Genomic DNA, 25,576 nt, shown 5'->3' with positions numbered 1-25,576 from the left:
ACATTATCCATGACAAAGCATTCATTGACCACACCAACTCAAGCCACCACAGAGGATAACAACACAAGATACAGGTGGCAAAAGGAGACCTAAAAACCAGCATGCCGGAAGGGAATGCCGCTTCGGGCTCGGCAAATAGATTGAAAGTGGCTATGTTGACCGGAGGGGGTGTGTAGGAGGGAGGCCTCCTGACCTCCGACCACACCACATCTTATCGATCACCAATTTTCTTAAAAATAGTTCAACAAGCAATAAGGATGCATGTCAGTCTTGATGATAAGATATCGATTATGGTCACAATAGTCGTAAAATGATTTTTATCGTTTGCTCATGTGTCTTATTATTTGAGATGGCTAGGTGCCGTGCTTAAGCCCGAGTGAGTGTTTAGCCCCGAGTGCTTAAACCCCGAGTCATAAAATTACATTCCTTAGGGTATCCATTTCTCATCTCCGTCGATATATCCATTACCGCGTTCATCGCCCGCACAAAGGCGCGCCCGTTCAGTCATCCGTTCCTGCTCATCGCGTGCCGCAGCAACTTATTTGGCAGGCGGAGGGCCCTCTGGGGAGCGTACGCAGCGTTGTTCGCGGTGGTGTCATGAGGGTAGACGTTCTTAGGCGCCTGCACGCCCTCGTTCTGGCCGCTGTAGTAGCCGTTATGCTGGTAGTTGTTCATGGGATAGGACTGGTTCTGGGCTCCGTAAGCCGGGGGCGGCTGTTGGGCATAGGCTTGCGGGTTGTTCTGGTAGTTGCCAGCACCGTTACCTGCCATCCATCCAGTGCCGTACATGGGCTGCGCACCGCGGCGGCGGCGGCGGCGCGAGGTGATGCATCTGTATATCATGCGAGTTAGAAGCCGTCGAAAACGTTGTTGCGACATTGAGAGGCCTCAAATGCGAGAAAGAGAGACAAGGCACTTACGCTAGGATGAAGAAAACGAATACGAAAAACACCACGACAATAGCTGCGAAGATCCATCGCCCATAGTCGCCCCATGTTGATCGGTAACAGTCTCCATCCGCAGTGCAGTAGTATCGTTTGCCGAGAAGGCCGTCTTGGTGGGTGAGAGGCGCCATCGAGAGCGTTTGTTAATCGAACTAAATTCGATTGGAGAAAAAAGACTTGGGTATGTTGTTTGGGTTGTTGAAGTTGTTGAGAGAGATTGTAAGTTGGCGGCTGGCTGGATGCGTAGGCAATCTTAAGCAATTGCAGGGTTGCTGTAATTTGTGACGTAGATGGTGTGTTCGTCTCGTCACCAAAACAGCTTGAATGCAAATGCCGGGGCGACGGGTAAGGCAGAAGACGGGTTGTTTCCAATGTTTCACCGTCGGTCAGCTAGGTAGGATGTGGTTCTAACCCGATGTCAGGTTCAAACGAAGAAAAGTTGGACGAAAAGGAGATTGGTTGATTGAGAGAAGGGCCTACGGGCTACGGCGCTTTATTAAACTACATGCCCAGCCTTTTCGTCGTCTCATCAGCTCTCTTCGTCGAGGTACGATGGCGCCGCTGGCAAATACCAAGGAAACAAGGGGGCTGTGCGCGACTTGGCACCCGCCGACGGAAACACGACCGGAGGAAACGAAATACGCGTGTACCCAACATCCACTTTCAAGGCTGTGGCAGCTGGGAAAAGCTTCCATGTAAGTGCAAGTGGTGCACACTTCCTCTAGCGGTGTTTACGAGAGTCAATTTGGAATTGTGACAATCCCTTGATGGCCAGCAAATGACCAAAAAAGCCACCCGCTCCTTCGCCCACTAGTACTCATATAGATGACCATATTTGTCAACGAGGCGCACCAGCTTCAAGACATACCTCTCCGTCTTTGGCGTATTTGCAACTAGCCCCAGGCAACATACATCAGTTTCGCGATCTCTACCGGGTACAATTGACAAATATTTCACAGTCCCTAGACCGCCAGAGCACAAGCCGTCAATTGCGGCGAAGTCCTGAACACGATCTACGTGGTCATGAGAAAGGAAGGCCTTATAAACGCCACTTCGTAAGCCTCTCATAAGGTTTTGGTCGACGCGGCAGCGTGCTGCATGCCGGGCACATCCGACCTGGCCGAATCTCACGGAGCGCCGAAATACCGACGCGTCCTTTAACTTCAGTGACGTAGGTTGTGGCCATGTCTAGGACACAAAAACAGATTGCGATACGCTATATAGGTCGTCTTACAAAGTGCGCGCAGCTAGGTATCTATGTGTTGGATGTTTCGAAACTGACCTGGGTGATCGATCCACTGTCGCCCACTGGTCATCGGGACCGGGTGACAAACAGCCCGTAGAACCGGTACACCATCGATATGGAATCTCATGCTGAAGCTATCAGGGGTGCGATGAATATCATTGTTTACAACCTAGAAACTCTGACACGGTCCCAATCCTACGGTCCCGACTCCGCCTTGCGGAGCTCAGGCGGATTGGATGCATTGGGTAGTTCGTGAGTCAGGAGGCAGCATCAGCCCTGCTGGCTGCGGGTCGTCTAGCTGGATGACCGAACTCCGGGTACAGATATGCAGTAGTAGGTACACATAGTAAGAGGATCGTGGAGAAATGCAGCACGTCAACCGATTCCAGTCTCCATCCTTCGACCCCGAGCCCCGAGGAGGATGGGGCCGACAAAAGTGTAGTCGACGCCGCCCGGCCTACCTGACCTTGTCTTATATCTTGTTATTGCATGTAGTAAGTAGCAGGAGGTAGGCTCGCTTGACCGGACGTGAGAGCAAGAAACGATTTTGTCAGGGTCGGCCTTGCTGCTACGAGTATGTGGCACTAGTGATGCGTGGACACGTCAAAATTCCCCGGACACCCTACCATTGGCTGTGGTTGAATCAGCGAGAAGGGAGCGGCAACAACGGGATTCTCTATGTGCAGTAGTCACCGTACACACCCCTCGCCTAAGTATGTGCAATCGCGGTTGGTGTAAGAGAGAACGTCTCTCTCTCTCTCTCTCGCAATGCCATCCGCGTCGGGGGCGGCAGACTGTGGTGTGTGTACCAAACAAAGAAAAGCAGCCGAGTGAACGGGGAAAGCAGAAAACCATGCAAGGACAAGGACATGCTCCTGTCCCCCGCATGGAGAATCTGTAGTAGCAATAGAGAAAGCAGAAAAGCCAGCAGAGCCGGCCTTTGATTTGACAGAGGCGAGCCGTCGCAAGGCCGGCTACGGGCCAATCATTGACGGGGCGAGGCCATTTCGAACAACGCAAAGCTCTGGTGAGCTTGCCAACGCATCACCGCATTGCGAGTGGTCTGTGTGTAGCCATTGAAGTATCGTTCACATCCTACTCCCTCGCACCATTGCCTTCCTCCCCTTCTTCCATTCCACTCCTGCTGCTCTCGTCGTTCCCAAGAGCTTATTCATCGTCTACTAACACGCCTTTTTTTTTTGACCCCCCTTTTTGCGGTTCCTGCTCAATTTCTTGGGAGCTGTCGAAGTCGGATCTCAATACAGCCCTCCTCTCGCGAAGCGATCTTCTCCACCTGCACCTTTACTGGGGCCCCCCGGTACTGGTTCTCGCCGATATCAACATGGAGTCTTTTAAGACTTCTATCCTATCGGCTGTCACTTTGCCTCGAGTGGGCATTCAAGGCTGGGATTCCCCATGGAGATGTCACCAAGTCTATCCGACGGAAATCATGCCTCGAAATAAGTCGTATCGTCATTAATGAGAGCCGCCTATCATTTGCGCCTAAATACAGCGAGGCTGTATGCCTGCTATGGTATCCGCCGTCCACCCACAAAACTAGACACACTTGCTCAGATATTCGACCCATCTGCTAAAAGTCGATTTCGAGCCGTCGTCCCTTCCAGCCAAGCCCCTTCCCGGCGCTGGAAATAGGACCACCACTACTGCACCGCCATGCCTGACCGAAAGCAAAGGCAAACTCAATACGGCGGGGTTGATAAAGGAAATATCAATGCCAAAAGCGTGAGTCTCCAGAAAACTGCACTGACTTCCAGTGGTTTTCCCAGCTTCCACTCGCGAGAGAACTTATATATTATGGATCGTCGCCGAGGTGAACCGTCTTTATATCGCAAATCTCATAATCGTCGTTACATGCGCCACGGCCGTTACCGAATATCTCCCGGGTGCTGCCGATCAGGAGAGTGATACGGACAGAAAGCGAGGAGTATGAAGTCGTAGCGGGTGCTTGGAGGGCGTTCATCTCGCAAACTTCATTAACCATTGGATGACAGCATCAAGGTTAGTTTCCTCTTTGGCACTGATGCCGTAACAGGACACCTCACGGTTGCCTATGACTTTCAACGACAACGCCTCGATCAACTCGTCGACACTCAACTTGTTGGGCAAGTCCGACTTGTTACCAAGCACGAGCAAAGGGATTCCCTGAAGGCTAGGCTGCGACATCAGCGAGTGCAGCTCGTCCTTTGCTTGAGGAAGGAGAGCCTGATCTGCGATATCGACAATGAACACAATGGCGTCTACGCCACGACAATACCGTTCCCACATCGGGCGAAACCGCGGCTGGCCTCCAAGATCCCAGCACTTCAGTGTGACATGGCCGCGCTGTACCTTTTTCATATTGAAGCCCACTGTGGGTATAGAGCTATACAGCTGTTTGTTAGCGCCGATTCCGGAAGGGTAGCACTTGCGCGAGCACAAGGAAGCGTTGACATGGAGATGCCTTCGGCCCAAGAAACAGAATGTGGTCAGGCTTACTCGATCGTGAACTCTCCACCCTGCAAAGAATAGTCGGCGAAGGTCAGCGGCCCGGCTCCAATCGCCCGTCGGAAATCATTTCAACTCACCGATAAGACGCGCAACAAGGATGTTTTGCCGGCGTTCTGCAGCCCAATCATCGTCACGTCCATCTCGGTTGCCCTGTGAGAAGTCAGTCAGCGATGCCGTCTTCCTGGGCGACGGGCGACATGGAAACGGTCAACATGTTCTAGGCGGCGGTGAAGACTTTTGTGCCATGTGACGTGACCCCGCGACGGAGTTGCATTGTACTAACCAGAAGGTCCTGAGCAACCAGTCGTACACCTTTCGGAATAGGCCCGCCATGGCGAAGAGGCAACGTGAAATGAGCCTGATACCCTACTGGGAGATGCAGGCGAGAGACAGGAGGCGTATTCGTTTTCAAAAAGTGAAGAAATTTGTATCAATGAAGGTGTTTCTCGGCCAAGGTCCCCGAGAAATCGGGTTGCGCCTGTGTGTGTGTGTCGTTAGGCTGGATCCTAGGGAACGCGCGGTGGGGAAACGCTGGCAAATGCTTGACGAGGTGTTTTCTAGACTGGTGTTAAATAGTTGCGCTCGGTTGCTGTGATGGCGTTGGAAATTAGAAAATCAAATGTCTCGTATGACAGACGATAAATAATGAAGGCATGCAACATTGAACATTCTCTTTTCGTAGCGGCCGCTCAGCAGGTAGGTAGGTATCGATGAGGGGTGGTGAGCAGGCCCTGGGCAGACCAGTTCGCGCGCAAAAGGCGACCCTAGCCTGGCTGGTCCGAAAGCTGCGGTGGTGGTACGGGACCAGCACTGGTGATAGACAAAGAGTACCCGAGTACCTAACCTATGTAACCTGGTCGCTGATCGAGCTTGAGACCGTTTGGGACGACGGGGTTAAAGTGAAATTGCTATGTACTGGCGTGCTGAGTGACGAGCTTGGGAGCAGGTCAAGTCACGGGAAGAAAGAGGGTCGTATTGGGAATCCCCACCATCAGCTTTGCACAAGCAGGCTTGTGAGCCGTGCTCCGGGAAGACCCAAATAGTGGTCGAGCGGGAACTGATGGAGTTGGCCTTGCACTTGACGAAGCAAAGCGGCGGCTAAGCCAGTGGAAATGCGCACCTAGCAATCCGACGGGGGTTCTCATTCGCTGCAAGGTTTCACCGTGGCCCCGCTGAGCTTTGGGAACAGGTGGTGATGTAGGCACTGTAGACCTAGGCCAGCAGAAGGTGGCAGGACAATCAGGCCCAGAAGGGGGTGTGTATGTGTGTGTGTGTGTGGTCAACCACCTAGCGCGAGAAGGAACATGTAAGGGCGGTTGGGACCATGACCATGCCTGGAGTACCTCTGAAGCTCTGAGGAGGACGTAAGCGAGGAGAATCTCTTCAAGAAAGTAGTGATGCCGGGGTCCCCTTGTTGCGGTGGTCAATGGCCGTCGACGGCGGCGGCGGCGGCGGTGGCTGCAATAGATAGCCTTATGGTTTGCTGTATTTTGATAGCTTGCGACTAAGAGTTAGTTGGGGGTCTTGCAAAAGAAAAGGCCAGTCAGGATGATTCCCGGTGGTCGAATGTTTGGTGAAAGAATCCGGTATGATGTTTCATACCAGTCCCTTGCGGCAAGACCAGCGGGTAAAACGACCTTTCGGCAGAGTACAGTACACCTCCGATTAGGAAGGATTCGAGTATCCAATGTAGGCCAGATATCGCTTATTGATTGTACGCATCTCGAGGTCACAAGGACTGTGGGAGTTTTGTGCTTGCATGCAGGGACACGGCGATCAGGTCTCTCTTTTCTTTCCTTAGCTGGTCTCCGACTTGCAGCCTCGGAAACCCGTTTTTGGGGGGTTGCTCTCGGCTGTCAAGGATTCTCCGCTTGGGACTAATAAGAGGCCTCTCGGGGGTAATCGTTCACTTACACGCCAATAAGCTTGCCAACACGCCCGTCATCCGCAGGCTGGAAACTGCCTTGTGCTTTGGAAATCTGCTCTGACTTGGGCGGGCGGGTGTTAGGCTTGACACGAAGGATATGTGAGATTTAGTCGCACAAAGGAGAACAGACGAAGGTGACAGTACCAGTTGTGCAAGAGAGGACAAGATGTTTGTCCGTCCGGGGAGCCGGCAACAGATAGCGGCGACCTGCGCAGTCTTCTGGTCCCCAGTAGTACTGTACAGACGGAAAGTCACACACTGCCTGGGGTAGTATTGTAGCGAGACCCAGACAACTCCAGATTGATAGGCGTCAAGCGTCCGCTCGTTTCTTCAGATCTAACAAATGTTGCTTGCGACTGAGGCACGGCGGAATGGGCAAAAGGATGGATGGTCAAGCATGCTAGCATTTCTCAAACACGGCCACGGTGAGAACAAAAGGTTTTGGCGAAGGCCGGAGCGACATCCCCCCCCCCCCCTTCATCCCCTGGGCTCACGAATTCCAGGCATCATTCACCTCTCAAAATCGAAATGTCACCCAGAGAGCCGCAACCACGGGCCAGAGGTCAGGCACCATTGCAACAACCGAGATTCATGCAGTTGTTCCCACTGTGGCCAGTAGACCTTACTCTAGGAGTTTTGCAACAAGTTTTGGCAACCACTCATCCGCGGGAGACCTTGAGCTACGACGTACAGACAGGCCTACTATACTGCACGCATCGCGTGAGATTGCAGCCCAATGACGCCCATGTACACTTCCAACGCCTATGCCGGTCGCGCATGTTGCCTGCTTTGCCGAGATTCCACTAAGAGGCTCAGATCATGGAGAGCATTCGTAAGATGGTGGGGGAAAGGTTGATAACAACCATAGAAACTATGAGCTAGGTGAGTTACCCCAACACCATCTTGCTAAGGAATCAACATGAGGTCAGGACTAGGCACCAGGAGAGCGTTGATTCGCAGAATCACTGGAGGTCTCTTGGTTCAAGTCTCTGAATCTTGAACACCTAATCTACATGCCAACCCTGGCTGCCTGGCCCCCAAGCTCTTGTGCCAGCATATCGGTCGGCTCCGTCCAATCTTCGGATGTTATATGCCTCAAGTTTCCAATAACTATCAACCGCCTGTACTGGTGCATGTCGGGATGTCATACTTGTAGGTTTCCAGCAACTATCACACTGTCTCCGGCATACATACCTGATGCTAGATGCCTGTTCCAGCTACATGTGTTCAGGGCGAAAGCATCGAGGTCGGCGGCGAAAAATTGGATAGCAGAACTGGGCAAATCCACATATATTTCTTGCCAGCTCAGTCTGTGTTGTTTCCTACACCATGTAAAAGTCGACATGCCATGTATCATCAAGTGTATCTTGAATTTCACGTTAAGCGGCACTTTTCCTTGCTGCCTCTAGGCACATTCATGTACGCTAAAAGTTGTAGTCAATTTGATGGTACAGAGAGCTATGTAAGGTTGCCTACCTACCTACATGCGGGGCAATCTACGGCGGCTTCGGGGTTAAGATAAGACCTTCATAGCGGCTTATCGCAGGAAACTTTTTATTTTATTTTTCGTATTGTCCTGGAAGGTTGTCTGATCCTCCGATACCAAGTTCCGAATTTGACACCAGAAACCTGCCAATTGAAGGTCGCACTGGTCTCCTCGCATGCTGTATTGTTCTCGGATGCATCCTTGAGCTATCTGCTTGAATCATCTCGGCGCAGTTCGCCGACCAAATATCATCATGGCGCCCGCGCCGACCAGCACAAGCTGGGATCACGAATACAACACTCTGCGTCGCCAGAAGCTCTTTACAGACCCCCCGACGGATCGCTCTGCCTATCCGCTACTCCAGATTGCCGTTGACCCGCATATCGAGTCTTTTGATGCTATCTTCGAGGAAGGCGGACTTATCGACAAGGGCCTTGCCGATATCGACACGAGAACATTCCTTGATGGCGATGATAGATCACCCCTGGCTTCAAGGAATCGACTTACGATAAAGTACAAGAGCGTACATGTCCAGAAGTCGCAAGTACCGCCCTCCAACAAATTCGCCAGGAACCGCGAAATCCTCCCAGCAGAGTGTAGGGAACGCCACGTTAGCTACAGAGGAAAACTAGCCGCCACCTTCGAGTACAGAATCAACGATGGTGAAGCCAGAGAATTCACGCGAGAACTGGGGCAGATGCCTTTGATGGTCAAGGTAAAAAGAGCAACTTACAATACTTTATAGCGATGACAGCGATCCAGTACTAATGCGCTTTTGATCAGTCCAAGTTCTGCCACCTTCGAAACAACAGTCCTGCGCAGCTCGTTGCCCGAAAGGAAGAATCCGAAGAGTTGGGCGGATATTTCATTGTCAACGGTATCGAGAAGATTATTCGTCTTCTTCTCGTGAACCGAAGGAATTTTCCTCTGGCCATTGAACGTCCCAGCTTCCAGAACCGCGGCCCCAGTTATACCTCCTACGGCATTATCATCAGATCCGTGCGCCCCGATGAGACCTCTCAGACCAACAACCTTCATTACCTGAACGACGGCAATGTCACGTTCAGATTTTCTTGGCGCAAGTCCGAGTACCTTGTTCCAGTCTTGATGATCCTCAAGGCGCTTGTCGAGACAAACGACCGCGAAATCTTCGAGGGACTGGTTGGCTCGCCCGACTCTAAAGGCATCAAGAACACTTTTCTGACGGACAGAGTCGAGCTTTTGCTGCGAACCTATAAAACATATGGCTTATTCACCAAAGAGCAGACCCGGGCCTACCTTGGAGAAAAGTTCCGACCGGTTCTTGGTGTGTCGGAGACTTTGTCCAACTATGAGGCAGGAACCGAGTTCCTGCGGAAGATTGTACTGGTTCATTTGGGCAACGTCAATGTCACAGAGCAGCAAGACTCCGACAAATTCCGCCTGCTTCTTCTCTCTATCCGAAAGCTGTATGCTCTTGTAGCTGGCGAATGCGCCGTGGACAATCCCGATGCGGCTCAGAACCAAGAAATTCTCCTGGGTGGTTTCTTGTACGGTATGATCATCAAAGAGCGTCTCGATGAACTCCTATCAACTGGTGTGCGAGCCTCGCTTCGTGACTATTTCAGGAGGAACCCGGCAAGAACCTTCACGTCGCAAGAATTTGCCAAGGACTTCCCCATGAAAATCTTCCAAAAGACCACCGAGAATCTTGGCGAGATGTTGCAGTACTTCCTGTCGACTGGTAATCTCAACTCTCAGTCTGGCTTGGATTTGCAGCAGGTGTCTGGTTTCACGGTCGTAGCCGAGAAGCTCAACTTTTTGCGATTCATCAGTCACTTCCGCATGGTGCATCGTGGTAGCTTCTTCGCCCAACTGAAGACTACCACTGTCCGTAAACTGCTCCCCAAATCCTGGGGGTTCCTCTGCCCTGTGCACACCCCAGATGGTTCTCCATGTGGTCTCCTTAACCATCTGGCTCACAAATGCAAGATCATGACGAAATCGGTTGATGCTTCGGCCATCCCCGCGCTAGCTGCAGAGCTCGGAGTGGTTAGTACCTCTTCAGCTGCTACGGACGAGAGTGTCCCTGTCATGCTTAATGGTCGGATTCTTGGGTGGTGTAAACCCGCCGAATCGCGAAGAATTGCAGACACTTTCCGGTATTGGAAAGTGGAGGGCTCACACGGTGTTCCGCTGCACCTTGAGATTGGTTACGTCCCGGCCTCCAATGGTGGCTCCTATCCTGGCATCTACATGTCCTCAGAGCCGGCCAGAATGACCAGGCCTGTGAAGTACCTGCCGCTAGAGAAGGAAGACTTCGTTGGGCCACTTGAGCAGCCCTACATGTCTATCGCTTGCACGGAGCCGGAAGTTGTCTCTGGTGAATCAACCCATGTCGAGTTCGACCCAACCAACATGTTGTCCATTTTGGCCAATATGACGCCCTTTTCGGACTTTAACCAATCGCCCAGAAACATGTACCAATGTCAAATGGGTAAACAAACCATGGGAACTCCTGCCACAGCGTTGCGCTACCGAACCGACAACAAGATGTACCGTATCCAGACTGGACAAACTCCAGTCGTCCGTTCGCCTTTACATAATGCCTATGGTTTCGACAATTTCCCTAACGGCTTCAATGCGGTGGTTGCTGTCATTTCCTACACTGGATATGATATGGATGACGCTATGATTATCAACAAATCGGCCCACGAACGCGGCTTTGGCCACGGTACCATTTACAAGGTGAAGAAGATCACTCTGAAGGAGGAGAGCAGATCAAAGAATGCCAAGGGCGTGCAAAAGCTCTTTGGATTCGCCCCAGGAGGTCCTGTCAAGGCCCAAGCGCAAACCATGCTGGACAATGATGGCCTCCCGCATGTCGGCAGGATGGTGCAGGAGGGCGATGTCATCTGTGCCTGGCATACCGTTTCGGCGGACTACAGTGGAAACTTGGTGAACAGAGACGGGCAAACACATTTCGAGAAGTACAAGGATTCGGAAGTTGGCTTCATTGAAGAGGTCAGGCTGCTTGGCAGCGAAACTGGCAACGAGCCCGGGCAAACCATCTCCATAAAGTTCCGCATCCCTCGATCTCCTGTCATTGGCGACAAGTTCTCCTCACGTCATGGACAGAAGGGTGTCGCCTCCCAAAAATGGCCAGCTGTTGATATGCCCTTCTCGGAATCGGGCATCCAGCCGGATATCATCATCAACCCCCACGCTTTCCCCTCTCGTATGACAATCGGTATGTTCGTGGAGTCCCTGGCTGGTAAAGCTGGTTGTCTTCACGGTTTGGCGCAGGAGTCCACGCCGTTCCGGTTTAACGAGGAAAATACCGCGGGAGACTACTTTGGTCATCAACTCAAGATGGCTGGGTACAACTACCATGGAAACGAGCCAATGTACTCAGGTATTACTGGCGAGGAGCTGGCTGCAGATATCTACATTGGTGTTGTCTACTACCAACGCTTGCGACACATGGTTAACGACAAGTACCAAGTCCGAACGACAGGTCCCGTCGTATCCACCACGGGCCAGCCGATCAAGGGAAGAAAGCGCGGTGGTGGTATCCGTGTGGGAGAGATGGAGCGCGATGCTTTGCTTGCTCACGGCACGGCATTCCTTCTGCAGGACCGCTTGATGAACTGTTCGGATTACTCGCGGTCGTGGATCTGTAGGAAGTGCGGGTCCTTCCTGTCGGTTCAGCCGACGGTGTCGCCGTTTTTGACGAAGAAGAAGTCGGTCAGCACGGTTCGCTGCCGAAACTGTGCCGTCCGGCTGGATCAGATGAAGGAGGGGGAATTGGCCAAGATCACCGGGGAGATCTGGGAAGATGGCCAGGGCAACCAGTGGGTCGGCGGTGAGGACACGACTCTGGTGGCGGTGCCTGGTGCTTTGAAGTTTCTTGATGTCGAACTTGCCGCCATGGGTGTGAAGCTCAAGTACCGCGTGGACCCCAAGGACGCGACACGACGAGGTCCTCTCGTTCAAACGAAGTGGGATGGCCTCGCATCGGGGAGGAAAGCCGACAGCCAGCAGCCCGCACTCGTTGCATCATAATCGGAACCCGTGTCTTATTGGAGCAGCATTAATAGGCGTTGAAAAAGAGAAGGGTCAAATTTTTGGGTTTTTATATCACTATAGTATTCTGTCCAAGCTGGTAGTTTTAGACTAATGAATCTACGAAGGCTGAAAGTAGTTTTGTGGTAGTCATGAAATGTGTATTCAGCATGGTGTACGTGTCTCTGGTTTGCGGGGACGGTATACCTGATTACTTAATATTGGTGTACAGATGCGCAATCACGGCTGTGTCGTGTAATATTGATTGAGCCCCTGAAAAGAATATCCAGGTCGGAGATAAGGAAGCCGGACGGACTCAACCAAAGGTGGTAAGATTGCCCAAGATACATCTTGTTCCTACCTACAGGATGAACGACGACGAACTTGGATTTATTTGTACCTATATGTAGGCCATCCCCCATTTCGCGTCGCACTGAAATGCCGACCAACATCTCAGAATTCTGAAGACGATCCATCTCGGGTCGGGGCAGTGATCCACATGGCAGCATCAGATCGTAATGTTGAAAATGCAGGGCACTGGATACCAGCAGGCTGCTTGTGGTTTAGGTTAGTCTGGTTCCGTCTAGCAGCTCGCCAGGGCAGCCGGGGCCGTCAGGGCGAGACAGCAAAGACAGCAAGCGAGAGCAGAGTAGCCACAATCGGTCGGTGGGTCATACTCATAACGGTTTGAGCGGGATGGACAGTTGATGTCAAATAGTCAGCGTCGCAGTCGCAGTCGCAGTCGCAGTCGTGATACCTGTACATACTGTAGGTACATGTTTGGATGAACCTGACTGGAAAACTCTTTGTTTAGGCGCCCAGGCGTCTTGGGCTGCCTACACAGCCACTCTGCCCTGATACTATCTGGTTTCAGCAGCCCTTGGTGGCTTACTTCGAGTTTATTTCCAGCTTACGGAATATGCCCGGGGCGCAGAAAGTCGTAGTCAGCATGAACCAGGGCGCCCCATTCAGCTGGCACTACGGAGTAAGGTTAATGACGCCGGTCACTTGAAAGGCCCTGAGCCCTTGGCCCCCCCCCCCCCGGACGGCTCTTGGGAGCCTTGGCGGCATCTCAGGCAGAGGAAGCTTGGCAAAGGTCAGACCAGGCAGATCAAAGCAGCATCCTGGTCGCTCTCCGCTCCAGCTAATTGCGACCGACCTTCAGGATAGGATTCGGCTTGATTGCGGGTGGCAGGCACGGTAAAGTATTGTTGCTGCTACTCTCTCATTTTCTGCCTTTTCGCTTCCCTTCTTTCCTGTCGCCCACTGTCCCTCGCCAGAAGAGAGACTATCGTGAACCTTGACCCCCCCTCCCCCCCCTTCCCTCTCTCTTGTGGCAATCTTGGGCTGCTGACTCTCTTTTATGTTTATTTTATACTGCCCCCAAGAGTAGCCCCCCGACTTGTTTGTTGCGGCTGCGCTCGTGATTTTGAGTTTCTACTTTATTTTATTTACCCCTCGACGGGAGTGAGAAGAAAGACATCTTGCGGGTTTACAATCAACCAACCTGCCATTTCGTTGGTCTATGGCCAGCAGTCGTTCCTTTTTCCCTGCCCCCTTCTTGATTGCGACTTACTGAGGCGAGGCGCCTTTGTGTGCACTTTCACCCCTCTGTCGCCCAACGCTCATTATTTGGATTCTTGCCTCGTTGCACTGACCAATACGTGCGCCTTCGACTGCACTTACAGCCAGATCCCATTCGGGGAATACGACAATTTGCTTGTTTTGTTTGCCCAAGGCCACTGCTCGGCCGGTATCTCGCTTTGGCGCATCAACTGGTGCTACGACCTCATTTTCGCGACCCGACATACTTTCTCCTCCGCAGGCAAGCGTCGCTCGACGAGTACTTCGAAAGCCAAATCCCGCAATCAAGCCACCCATTTCCCCGATTTGGCCGCCATTGGAGGATGGAAACATAGCGATCGATTTCAATTTCAACCGTTGAATGCGCAGTGCTTTTCCCACAGTACTCTTGTGTCTTCTAAACTACTCCAACCTTTTCTAGCCGATTTTGCGGTACCCACGGGGTCGACGACAACATGCCTCATATAGGCGCCGTAATGGAGCGGAGCCTGATCCCGGAGAGAAGCGTCGGGGAGGCCCTGATGGGCCTGGTGGCCAGGAGCGTAGCAGCCGGCTTCATGAAGCGAGATGCTATAAGCGACGCCAAGGGCCAGGTTATGGACGTGAAAACCGCATTCTCGAGCTGGGATAATTGCATGCAGGCATCATTCTGCAAGTGGCCATTGATCGGAGTCATCATAGTAGTAGGCTTGATCGTTTTCTCCATCATTTGGTGCTGCATTCGGTGTTTGTGCTGCGGTCTTTCATGCTGCTGCTCATGCTTCCGGTGCCTCAAGTGCTGTGGAAACTGCTGCGGCTGCTGCGATTCGCCCAATCAGAAAAACAAATATCTCGACGAACCCTTTATCCCACCGCACCACAATGAAAACCAGGCCTACCGATCCCAGGCTCCCATGTACGCCCCCACGATGGCCCCCACAATGGTTCCTGCAGCCGCTCCGTCTTACTCCAAGGCTGAGCCGCCGCAGTACGCCGAATTCGACAGTGGGAAGAAAGGCGGTGGTGACGAGCTGCCACAGATGCCCAGCTGGGAGGGAGCCTCGTCGAAGCAGGTATTGATTGAAGAGGATGCCGTTGAGTTGGAGCCGATGAAGAAGCCGGACACCATGCAAAACGCCGGTTTGATGGCTGCTGGCGGAGTGTCTCCGGGTGGTGTTTCCCCTGCTAGCGGGAACAACCCGTACGGACCGCCCTCGCAGGCTGGACCCAATATGTATGGCATGAATGGGAACGGAAGTGGACAGGTTTACAACAGCACCTACAACAATGGAAGCTACGGCCAAGCCTCTCGCGAGAATATGAACCAAGGATATGGAAACCAGCCCTACAGTGCCCAAAGCGGCGCCCAAGGGTATGATCAGGGATACGGGATGCCGGCTGGTGCAGCGGCTGCAGCGGGCGCCATGGGCCCGGGGAGACGCACACCATACCAGGACTACAACAATGGTGGTTACGGGCAGGAGCCGATGAACCAGGGATACCCCCAGTCTCAAACGCCGTACAACGACTACTCCCGGAGTATAACACCTTCGAATGCCGCATACGGCAATGCTCCTCCTTCCCGCCAGCCCACACCGCAAGGTAACGGACCTTACGGGGGAAGCCCCAACAGAATGAGGACCCCAGCGCCCCAACAACCGGGCGGCGGTTTCAATAACCCGAGAGGCTTCAATCAGGATGGATACGGCGTTCCGGATCAACGTATGCGGGCCTCTCCTGCGCCGCTACAACAACAACAATCGGGCGGATACGGCCAGGGCGGTGGTTATGGCGGATATGGCGAGAGATCGCAAACACCCAACAGCTACGGCCGCCAACAGCCCGGGCCTGGACCTCGGCGACAGAACACCTATGATGTAGCGCCGCAGACAGCACGCGCTCCCCCGCAGCGCTCCTTCACTGATGTGCAGCCCCCGGTCTCGCCCATCCAGAACACGGGCGGCTTCGACTTCACTTCGGGCTACTCGCGCACAGCGGATAGCGCGAGCCCGCCGCCTCTGCAGGCCCCACAAGCGGCCAACGGCGGAACGGCATACCCAGGCTATCGTGCTTATAAACCCGCGGTATAAACGACGGCCAGCCCATTACGCGGCAGGAACGCATGGCTTTCGTTTAGGCTTTAGGCTTTCTCGTTCCCCGAGCCATCACAATACGGGAGTTGGTCCAAAGAGACCTTACGATATCTAGCAGCAAGATAGAAAGAAAGAAAGAAAGAAAGATAATCCCGCGGCTTAGTCATTGTTGTTATTCGAAACGAAAACCCCCTCTGCTTTGTTTATATACAACCCCTGAAGCTTCTCGGGATGAATCTACAGGAAGTAGGGGGCGGTTAGGGGGCCTGCTAGATAAAGCATCTTCAGGAGATAAGCGGGCGTTCTTGGGCGTCCTGGAGTGAATATGGATGCATGGCTGGTTGGGTTACACGTACAAAGCCTACCTAGGGTAGCAAGGGTAATCTTGGGGGGCAGTGTTGTTTGGTTTCTTCGATCCAATTTCAATTTGGAGGCCACAGGCATATTCTGTATCTATATCTGTATCTTCTGCGTGGGCACTCGCATGGTTTCCAGCATGATGAGAATAGCGTTACATAATTTCCCAATAACTATGCCAACTCCAGCTGTTCCTTCTACTTCTCCGCCGTGAACATGAACACCACAGCCCACGTACACTTGGCCCTACGTGCTAAGGGAGATCGCGCTCGTAGGCCATCTGCCCTATCGTCTCCCTATCGTGTGGCTTGTGGCTTACATAGGCCACCTATTTGGCTGGCAGAGAAGAAGTGGGATCACATCAAGTGGCAAGAGTAAAGATAGCTGGAGGTCGTCCTTTATGGACAGTTTCAAACCGAATGTATATCTGTAACTTGTAATGCTTTCTTATATGTGCAATGATGTGATAATGCAGTAATGCCAAAGCTCCCCGTCCGGATTAAACGAGAAACCACCAAAACGCCTTACTGAATGCTAATGAAAACGCAAACAACACTTCCCCTTTTTCTTTACTCATGCGGAAGCATCTCCTTCTGTAAAAGCTTGCCTCTACTACCCCGATGCGCCTTGCTACTCCCTATCGCCGTATGGCCATCGACGTCCGGATTGTATTCATCACTGCTGACCTTGGGTCCCTTTTTCGGCTCGTTTCGACTGGATTCCTGGGTTCGCTTAAATTCCTGAGACCGTGATAAACGGACATCGTCACTGTTCTCGCTACCCGACGCCACATCGTCGTCGCTGTCCGCCAGGGTGTCATCGAAGCGGCCCCTATCATGGTCAGGATCCTCTGAGGGGAGCCTTTCGTGGTCCATTTCCTTCCTCTTGATGAAGCTGTCGATGATGTAGTACTGCATGCCATTCATGATGAGCGGGAAAAGCATCATGACAAAGACGATCTGCAGGCGCTCATTGCCCTCGGTCCAGGACAGAGCCCAGTCGCCAATACGCGATATCCAGGGCAGCACCAGGAAGAGGATCAGGACACAAAGCTTCATGCCAAAGAGCCCGCAGAAGTAAATGAGCGACTGCTTGAGCCACCACATGGCATTGGGCGGGCGGCCATAGTACCCGGACTGGATGGACTCGGCCGGCTGGCCAAAGGGCGTGTATGACGCCAAGCCCGTGATGACGCGCAGCAGAATGATGAGGATGGGAATGCCAACCGTTGTCTAGTGTCGTGCAATATGTTAGCTAGTGCCAAAGGTTAGGCCCGGTGCCAGTGCATATGCAACTCACGTCAATAGCTAAGTTTAGCAGGTAGAACGAGCATGGATTTGGCACGTAAGGGTCATCGTCCCTCCGCAGCAGCCTCGCGACGGCCTGGACATTCGTGGGCTCCAGCTTGACCGAGAAGCGGCCGCTTGTGAGCATGGACATGAAGACGTTGGCGATGTGCACCAGGACACTGCCAAACACCTGTTTAGACGCATCGAAGGCCCAGATCTTGACCGGCCGCTGCGGCCGCTCCCGCCAGCGCTTGTATACCAGAGACATCAAGGCCAGTCCACCGAGCGCCAGTTGTACCAGCAGCGCAAAGGGCCCCAGCAGCCTGCACTCGCCCTGGCCGCCGCTCGGTTCGTCGCCGACAGTGGTAGTGGATAGCGCCGTGGTGGCCGCCGCTGCGAGGGCGGTTGTTGTGGCCGTGGCGAGCATGCTGATCGCTTGTGAGGTGGGGTGGCCGGCGAGGGTTGCACTGGCTATCGCGGTTGCAGCATCTTGGAGGGCGGTAGGAGGGCCGTCTACCATCGGGTTTGGCGACATTTGCAGGGAGCTCGTCGAGGACAACGGAAGGATACGCGATAGTCGTAGAGCCGTGGCGGAAAAACAACAACAAAAAAAAACCCCAGGCAGACAAACGGGACAGCAGTTGTAGGAAGGCAGTTGGGAATGAGCGTCGATCAGGCAGGCAGGCTATGTACGGGTGGAATGTACGAATGAACGAGGATCGACAGGCAGTGGTTGCCCCTTCCTGCGTAGTTTGCAGGCGGCAAGTGGCGTTCTAGGCGGGTTGGAGTCGCAGAGGTGGGAGATACCTATATCGGATCCGGCAAGATGCAGTCACTGTCTTCAACAACTCGACGATGGAGGTTTCATGGGATGCGAACGAAACAAAAGAGTAGGTATCCAGAGTTGTTATTGGACTGAGTGGAAAGGGACTGTTGGTGAGCTGAACAAGAATAAGAGAAGGCAATCCAGAATCATGGGATATGGGATGACAATGAAACATGACCCGGGGCAGAAAGTCTACCAAGGTTGGGTCAGTGGGTGGGTAAGTAAGTACCTAGCTGAAGATTGGACAAGTACCTCCCCCGGCAAACCCCTTAGCCATTCTACATCTTTTACTTTGTGGCCTTACTACAGCACATGAAGGAGGAGCGCTCAATGCTGTCATGGCGCATGGGGCCGCCTGGAGGGGGGGGCAGTGAGCCGTACAGGCCAGTACAGGCCAGTGAAGGCCAGTGAAGGCAAGCACAGGCAGTACCTTTTGGGGGGCGCGGGCGGGTAAATGGCACGGAAGTATTGACACCACCGCCACTCCTGGGCTCCTGCCTGAAACCACACCCCTAGATGGAGCCTCGGTAGCCTCAGCCGCATAGCGAGACAGGCAAGAAGAGGGAAACGACAGTGCAAAAATGTCAAAAGTTCGGTTGGTTTGATTTCCTGCTTGATTAGTTGACCCATCCGATGGGATGGATTGGCATCTCGTATTACATCACACACCGACCAGACCTGCAGGCGGCAGGCCTTTGGCTGCTCCATGGAATTCAGCACCGACCGTTGGTACTTCAGGTGAGGTTAGGCTAGGCGGGCAAGTAACACGTATTGATGGAAGTAATTGAAGTACCTAAGGTTTGGCTAGTAGGTTCGAGTAGGTTGGGGGTAGGCAACATGCCGGAACCTTACATGGCCAAACTTTACTTTGCCATGAACAGCATGCCTGGCAATCGTCAAATACTGGTTGCTGGTTGCTTTGAGTGCCAATGCTCAGTACGGACTACGGAGAGCAGGTCGTACCGTAATCAAATGAATAGTCGGGGACGATCACGCGCGCGCGTTCTCATGCCGTGCCCGGCCTGCCGACCTGCAAATCAATGCGCTACAGGTACGCGCTACCGAACACACTAACATGGCGATTTGTAGCGGATTACGTGAAGTATACCTATCGTCTTTCCCAGATATACGGGCGAATCATTACAGCATCACCCCGGTTCCACTTGTTATTGCTACACCGCCAATAGACTTGGCTGGTTTCGAGTTCCGATCGCTGCGCAAGCATTACGTTGCTGGCAAGGCCGACAATGGGGAGCTGCACGCATACCGGTAGTAGTCACTCCTTGCCTATCAGGTGGAACTGCCCAGTATGTACGACCTGGCTTTGGGCCTCAACCAGCTAAATGCTATAACAGCAGCAGTTCGGTCGTGGACTTCAGTTTGATGACAAGTAAGCAGATAAGTCACCGGCAAAAGAACCCGCTTTCTTTGTTCCCTGGCGGAGACACAGCCTGCGTTCCGCTGTGCTCAATCGTAACTGAATTGCATTCCGTAAGATAAACCACATGGCCAGTGGCCTTATAGTGTTGTAACGTCATTCTGCCCTAAAACAAATCCCTACAAAACCGTTGCAAATTGCAGAACCGTCTGACAACGAATGCATTGGGCCTAAAGCCTTGTACCCCTGCCGAAAACATACGAAAAGAAAAGTTAATCCATTAGCCTTGGCGAAAACGCGTACTCGACTGAATGGATTTGGTAGTTATCGTGAAGGAGGCCAACGCAAAGTTCAAAGCCGATTAAGTGTGCCAGGTCCTCCCATGCGCTTAGTGAAACGGTCGAATTGCCCCCCGTGGGCCAAATGTCTGCGATACTGGCTGCTAGTCGTACAGCAAGCTGCCCCTCAAGTCATACACATCTTGTTGGAGTTTCGGGGAAGAAAGCCTCGCACGAATCCCATCAGCGTACTACGCGCTTGCTCGGCGGACTCGTCGGCCCTGTTCTTTCGAATAACAGGGCTGGCAGCTGCTATGGTCGGCTTTGCTGGCTTCTTGGCAGGAGAGGGCGGGGTCCTCAACTTCTTCAACGAAGGGACCGATGATGAAGTGTAGGTGCTGGTTGGCGATAAAGACGGGACTGCAGACGTGCGTTGAGAACGGGGCGTCTGAAGCTTATCCACAGACCCGTCTAACTGTCAATCGATACCGTGCTGTTTTTTGAGCTGAGCTAAATTCTCCTTGCGGGCTTCGAGGTCCTCTTTTGACTTGACCATCTTCTCGGGCTGGTGATATAATACTGCGCCAAGGGATCGACGTTAGCCTTGGTACAAACCACAAGTAGAAACGCCGGGCTGGGCGGTTGATTTACGTACCCACGAGGTAGCGGTTCTGGAAGTTGAAGCCGTTCAGCTTGTCGCAGGCTTGCTTCGCATCCATGACATCTTCATAGACGACAAATGCAGTCCCCTTGGTGTTAGTGGCAATGCCTTGTCGGACCTGGCTGTGGTAAGGGGTCAGCAAGCGTCCCGGCTCGGCAATGCGAGGTGATACGGAGGATTCAAGAAAGCGTACCGAATGGGCCCGAATTTTCCGAAGAGCTCGAACAAGTCTTCTGGCGTGACGTTGTAGCTGTAAAGAGTTTGTTAGAGTCAAGGTTAACTAGAGGGTAGGGTGACTGGGTTCCCGAGACATACCTTAGATTCTTTACGAATAAAGCTCTGTTGTCAATTGATATTAGCATGCTGTGATACATCAAGACATAATGAAAGGTGCATGGGGAGGGGGCTTGCCGTCTCCCCAGGCCCGGCAAGGGCGAGGCAGCACGGGAGCGGGGACCACACGGGGCGTTGTTCGGAGCGAAAGAAACAAACGAGATTCGCCCAGATCAGGCGAGTTGACTTAGACTTACCGATTGACCTCCGGGGCAAGCTTTCCGGCGCGACTCATATCTCGATGAAATGTAGGCGGTTCAGGTCTCCTGAGGGTGTATTATTCGGGTGTTGACCGTTCGATGGTATCGTGTTTGGAGGTGGTGAGGTTGGGTGTCGGGCTTGGCCGGCGTTGGGGTGAATCAGATCAAATGGATTTGATGTCAAATGAGCAGGAGGATAAGGAAGTGAAATGCGCCTGGGGAGACTGGGTCACCAGATGCCAAGTCGGGGTGGGTCCGGCCAATCAGCACGTGACTCAAGGCGTGCTTGTTGCCTGCATTGAGATCTGCTGGTTTGATTCAGGTATTTGACGCTGCCTTGAAGCTGCCTTTTGGCCCTGGACGCTGCCTTGGAACGTGTATGAAGCCGCCCCGAGTCGCGTGTTTGTATTTGCTGGATCAATGCGGTCGCTTTGTCGTCAAGTTGTGTGTGCATTCAACCAGATTCGTTCGTTTAGCCGGCGGATATGATACAAGGCAGAGCAGAGTTCGGGTGATACGACAAGGCAAAACACACCTGCGCGAGTCGGGACAGGAAATCTAACGGCTCTTGGGATGGATATGCCTGGATTCGGCGAGTCTAGAAACCTTTAGATGGCTATCGTCTTCCGATGTTGGCAATCGGTGCAACAACCGCATCGCCAACCGGCCGCTCTGTTTGGCTTGGCTGCATCTTCGCTTCCCCAATCAGGCACAAGGATCCTTGTTGACGTCAATTAGACTTCCTCCAGACCAGGTGCCAGGCTCCCTTCAACCTTTCTCGTACCTGCAGCAAGCCGTAACAGCTTCAAGTAACACCACTAGTGGTCCGAACTTGCTCTTTGACTTCCATGATACCTATACCGTTTAACCGTGTATGTTACACATCTCTACATAACATAGGTAAACCCAGCATCCCGTTGGCTCTACGCCCCGCCCCCGAATAAGGCTTTCAATTTCGCCGTTGCGTGGCTTGGTACCTTGATATATAGCGCGGGAGGTCGAGGGAGTCGTTTTGCTTTTTCTGCGATAAACTTGAAATACTGCTTTCCCTATAGCCTGATCCGGCAAAAGGGACAGTGGAATATTTCTCGATTGCTTCCGCCTCGATCCGACGACTCGATGAGGACGACCGGCATGGAGACGGCCGCCGGTAGAGGTGTTCCAAAGACGGTTTTTCCGGTGACAAGATTCAGATCGGCCCCGTTCTCGAGCAAAACACTAACAACCTTGCTCAGACCTGAATAGGACGCAAGTTGAAACGGCGTGATGTTGCCGAGCTGTGATAATCGCAGGAGAGCTGCTGCAATACTTTACGAGCTTCCGGTACTGTTCGAAGGCGTATAGCCATAAAGCATCGGATGATATTGATAGCTGAGCATTGATGGTCTATTCTGAGGTGGCATATGCTTGGGAGCCAATTTGCATCCACTGCGTGGCCAAGTCGATTTATCGTGGTGTAGCCTTGGATGGCTGGCACACCCCTATATACCCTACTCCGGTCTTTGACATTTGAGCAGAAGATTCTGTTCCAACTACGAGTGCAGCTCCCTTTCCTGATCTCGCAGTTGAGATCTGGAACTTGAAGGAATCTCTGCTGCCGGACTACAGGCATGCCCCAGCCTTTCCAGGGAACGATTACTGCTGTTGGCCATCTAAAAATAGGGTTGTGAGCTTCCATGAGTAAACCCGACCATATGCCTGCGATAGCATACTAGCAATACCTGGATCTGGCCCGAATCAGCTCACAAATTGCAATTTGTTGCGGCAACTCAGTAGCTCGGTCACTCCCTAGCGGTTCTATTGAAAGGGAAGATTCTCCCAGTGGCAATGATGAGCTCGGAGAACATGTCTCAGGTTTGGCATGTACATCGCTAAGTCGTGAAGTCCAACTTCGATCCTCTGGGCTTTCCCGTCGGATCCAACTGAGTACTTGTTTTGGTGCTCAATATCCTTCGGCCTCGTTTCGCTGCACGTCTTTCCACATGACCACTCTAGCTGCCAGGGTTGTTTCGGCTCTCTCCAGATCCATGTACATCGTTGTAGAATAAGGAGTTGCAGCACTATACCTCTGACTATAGAAGAACCCCCTCCCCCTTTTACTTCCGCGAATCGCACCATGCCTTATGGACCTCATCCCACACAGACTCCAGTATATATTCGTCGGCCTCATCCTGATTGTTTGAATTAGAAAGACGGAGAAGAAGAAGGCTCAAGATTAAAAGGGGTTTCAGTACGCTTTTGTGGAACTGAGTACATGCGGACACTGAATTGGTGAGCAATAGGAGACATAGGGGTTTGAATAGGTGCATGCAGCCTGATAGTCGCGTATGAAAAACCGTCCCAACTATCAACCCTGTGTTTATAAACAGATAGACAAGTTACATCAGGTAACAAGAAGTAGCTGATATACATTCATGCGTGTGAATTGCCCAGGTCAAGTTTGCACACTTGCGATTGTCTATGTACGTAATATCCATGATAATTTTGGTGTCTACGTGATTTGGAACTTGGCATTGGCCATGCTTATCTTTTGTTGGATGCAATAATACTACAGTCATATTTAGGTGTCGATATCCTGCCATATGGATATTTTCCATCTCCTAGCCGAATTTCATTTCTATCGCTAAACAAGATGGAGGCATAACCTCATGGCTGGCTAGCTTGACGTCCCTGACGCACGTGGTACTGCCGTGAAAATGCAAGGGAACATGAATATATCGCGTATGCTCCAAAACACATGGTATATCCCATTCCTGAACGCCTTGCTAAGATGTGTACGCTGCTTCCCCGTCCTATAGAGGACGCAATTGGCGGGTGTGCGCCAAATAGCGTTTTAAAAACATTTCCTTCCTCTCCGTGCCTCGTGGCCCTCGGTCTTCGCTGCATTAGTCGTAGTGGTACTGGCACCTCCCTTCAGTATATGCACCGGCTTCTCCTTATCGTACAGAACTCCGTCGTTGTCGTGTTCACCTCTTAGGCTCCTTCCAAGCCGGCTAGACAGCCGAGGCACACGACCTCGCCCTCGCTGCCCCGTTCAACGCAGCAGCGACTGCAGACCGTGGAGCGATGGCCATTGCCCACCCAGCCCTCGACGTTGCGGCCGGCTGTTCCTCGCCTGCTCTTACATCCCCCACTCTCTGGCTCATGTTGCTGTTGATCGCTCTCGTCGTCCACATCCTGCATGGTGAAGGACGCAGGATAGTCTGATTCGATGCTTCTGACCGGGGTCAAGGCGGGGGTCCAGTCTCGACAGGATCGCATGCAAATGTAGCAAGTTCGCTGTCCACAGCCCTGGCAATCGGCAAACGAATCCAAGTCCGACTTCTTGGTAGGCTTGCGGTGGCAGATGTGGCAAGGGCTGAGCAGAGCGGAAGAATTGGTGCGTAATACGACCGGTTTGATAACTGCCTGCTGCGCGTCGTGCGCTGTCGGATGAGCATGAGAGAACTGATGGTGGTGCTCTTGCTGCAATTTTTCATGGATGTTGTGGTAGCCAGCGCAAGATGGGCTTCTCGACAAGGCATGCCGGTCCTCTTCGTCATCGTGGATCACGCGAGCTCGTTTATTTGACGGTAAAGGCATCATCTTTCTGGAAATGCCGAAGCCTCTGTTTGGGTTCGCTTGCTGGAAGAGCGGTAGCTCGTCATTTTTGTCGAGGGTGGCGATGAAGTCGTCGGTGGGAATGCTGTGGTCACGGATGAGCAAATGGGTCGCGGAGGCGAGTGCAGCCCGAAAGAAAGAAGGAGAGCTTACAATGGCATCTGGACTTCAGCATTGTCGCCCAGTCTCCGCTTCTTGCTCGATGCCAACAAAGGCATCTCGGTATGCGTTGCCGAGGGCATCTCGGACGCAGATCAAATGCTCCGATTCCGGGGACCTGGCTTGGCGAAACGGCGATGAATCATGCAGATGTTTGGTGATAGTGGCGAAGGTCAGATGTTGGAGAGAGCGAGGTCTCCAACATTCCTGGAATGAAGCTGGGAGAAGGGTGCTTATGGCCGTGGATTCGAAGGTATCTGCCGTTTAAAGCACGGCGGCCCGGAAGAATCACTCGGAGGTTGAAAGTAGGTAACAAGCATGTATTCTGATAAGCAAGTACCCAACCATGGTTCCACGTCTTGCCAGGGCGCCCTTCTAGAGGATGTAGCGGTTGTACATAGCGTTGCCTACATACTTAGGAGCCTAGAGGTAGCCTCGTAGCCTAAGATCAGGGGTCTAGGGTCGCCTAGGGCGTAATTACCTGCCAACACAGGCCTGACCTAAGCGCTAGAGCCACCAGACTGTTGTCGCCTGATTGCCTCCCCGCCCCAATATTTCGGGAAGCATCCACTTCGATGTTGTGTATGGCTTCCTTGCTTGAGTGAGATATTGACAAAGACAATGTGATACATCAAGTCTTCATATCATACTGATTATATCTCAAGAGGCTTACGTTACTTTGAA

The 25,576-nt window shown here is 52.6% G+C and overlaps 7 protein-coding genes across 7 annotated transcripts; 2 read left to right on the top strand and 5 right to left on the bottom strand.

Moving 5' to 3' along the window:
• Nucleotides 1–504: 504 nt before the first annotated feature.
• PG985_006775 (chitin synthesis regulation- resistance to congo red domain-containing protein) lies at nt 505–1,075 on the bottom strand (the record flags this gene model as incomplete). Its single annotated transcript, XM_066826544.1, has 2 exons — nt 505–832; nt 921–1,075. The coding sequence occupies 2 exons, from the start codon at nt 1,073–1,075 to the stop codon at nt 505–507; spliced, it is 483 nt and encodes a 160-aa protein (XP_066686151.1).
• A 3,092-nt stretch (nt 1,076–4,167) lies between these two features.
• Nucleotides 4,168–5,031, bottom strand: PG985_006774 (uncharacterized protein; the record flags this gene model as incomplete). Its single annotated transcript, XM_066826543.1, has 4 exons — nt 4,168–4,573; nt 4,687–4,706; nt 4,776–4,848; nt 4,982–5,031. 4 exons carry the CDS (start codon nt 5,029–5,031, stop codon nt 4,168–4,170), a joined length of 549 nt encoding a protein of 182 aa, XP_066686150.1.
• Nucleotides 5,032–8,364: 3,333 nt separating this feature from the next.
• PG985_006773 (DNA-directed RNA polymerase I subunit RPA2) lies at nt 8,365–12,155 on the top strand (the record flags this gene model as incomplete). The annotated part of the gene is made up of 2 exons (XM_066826542.1): nt 8,365–8,826; nt 8,895–12,155. 2 exons carry the CDS (start codon nt 8,365–8,367, stop codon nt 12,153–12,155), a joined length of 3,723 nt encoding a protein of 1,240 aa, XP_066686149.1.
• A 2,039-nt stretch (nt 12,156–14,194) lies between these two features.
• On the top strand, nt 14,195–15,808 carry PG985_006772 (fibroin-3 related protein; the record flags this gene model as incomplete). Its single annotated transcript, XM_066826541.1, has 1 exon — nt 14,195–15,808. The coding sequence occupies one exon, from the start codon at nt 14,195–14,197 to the stop codon at nt 15,806–15,808; it is 1,614 nt and encodes a 537-aa protein (XP_066686148.1).
• A 929-nt stretch (nt 15,809–16,737) lies between these two features.
• Nucleotides 16,738–17,977, bottom strand: PG985_006771 (uncharacterized protein; the record flags this gene model as incomplete). Its single annotated transcript, XM_066826540.1, has 2 exons — nt 16,738–17,400; nt 17,468–17,977. 2 exons carry the CDS (start codon nt 17,975–17,977, stop codon nt 16,738–16,740), a joined length of 1,173 nt encoding a protein of 390 aa, XP_066686147.1.
• A 2,440-nt stretch (nt 17,978–20,417) lies between these two features.
• On the bottom strand, nt 20,418–21,168 carry PG985_006770 (uncharacterized protein; the record flags this gene model as incomplete). The annotated part of the gene is made up of 5 exons (XM_066826539.1): nt 20,418–20,518; nt 20,595–20,722; nt 20,794–20,850; nt 20,916–20,939; nt 21,131–21,168. The coding sequence occupies 5 exons, from the start codon at nt 21,166–21,168 to the stop codon at nt 20,418–20,420; spliced, it is 348 nt and encodes a 115-aa protein (XP_066686146.1).
• A 2,938-nt stretch (nt 21,169–24,106) lies between these two features.
• Nucleotides 24,107–24,975, bottom strand: PG985_006769 (uncharacterized protein; the record flags this gene model as incomplete). Its single annotated transcript, XM_066826538.1, has 2 exons — nt 24,107–24,818; nt 24,887–24,975. The coding sequence occupies 2 exons, from the start codon at nt 24,973–24,975 to the stop codon at nt 24,107–24,109; spliced, it is 801 nt and encodes a 266-aa protein (XP_066686145.1).
• Nucleotides 24,976–25,576: the final 601 nt, after the last annotated feature.

This window comes from Apiospora marii (assembly GCF_038362585.1).
Source record: "Apiospora marii strain CBS 49790 chromosome Unknown utg000004l_segment0_segment0, whole genome shotgun sequence".
In the NCBI taxonomy this organism is placed as follows: Eukaryota; Fungi; Ascomycota; class Sordariomycetes; order Amphisphaeriales; family Apiosporaceae; genus Apiospora; species Apiospora marii.
The sequence above is the reverse complement of the archived record's forward strand: the minus strand, read 5'-3'. Positions and strand labels throughout refer to the sequence as shown.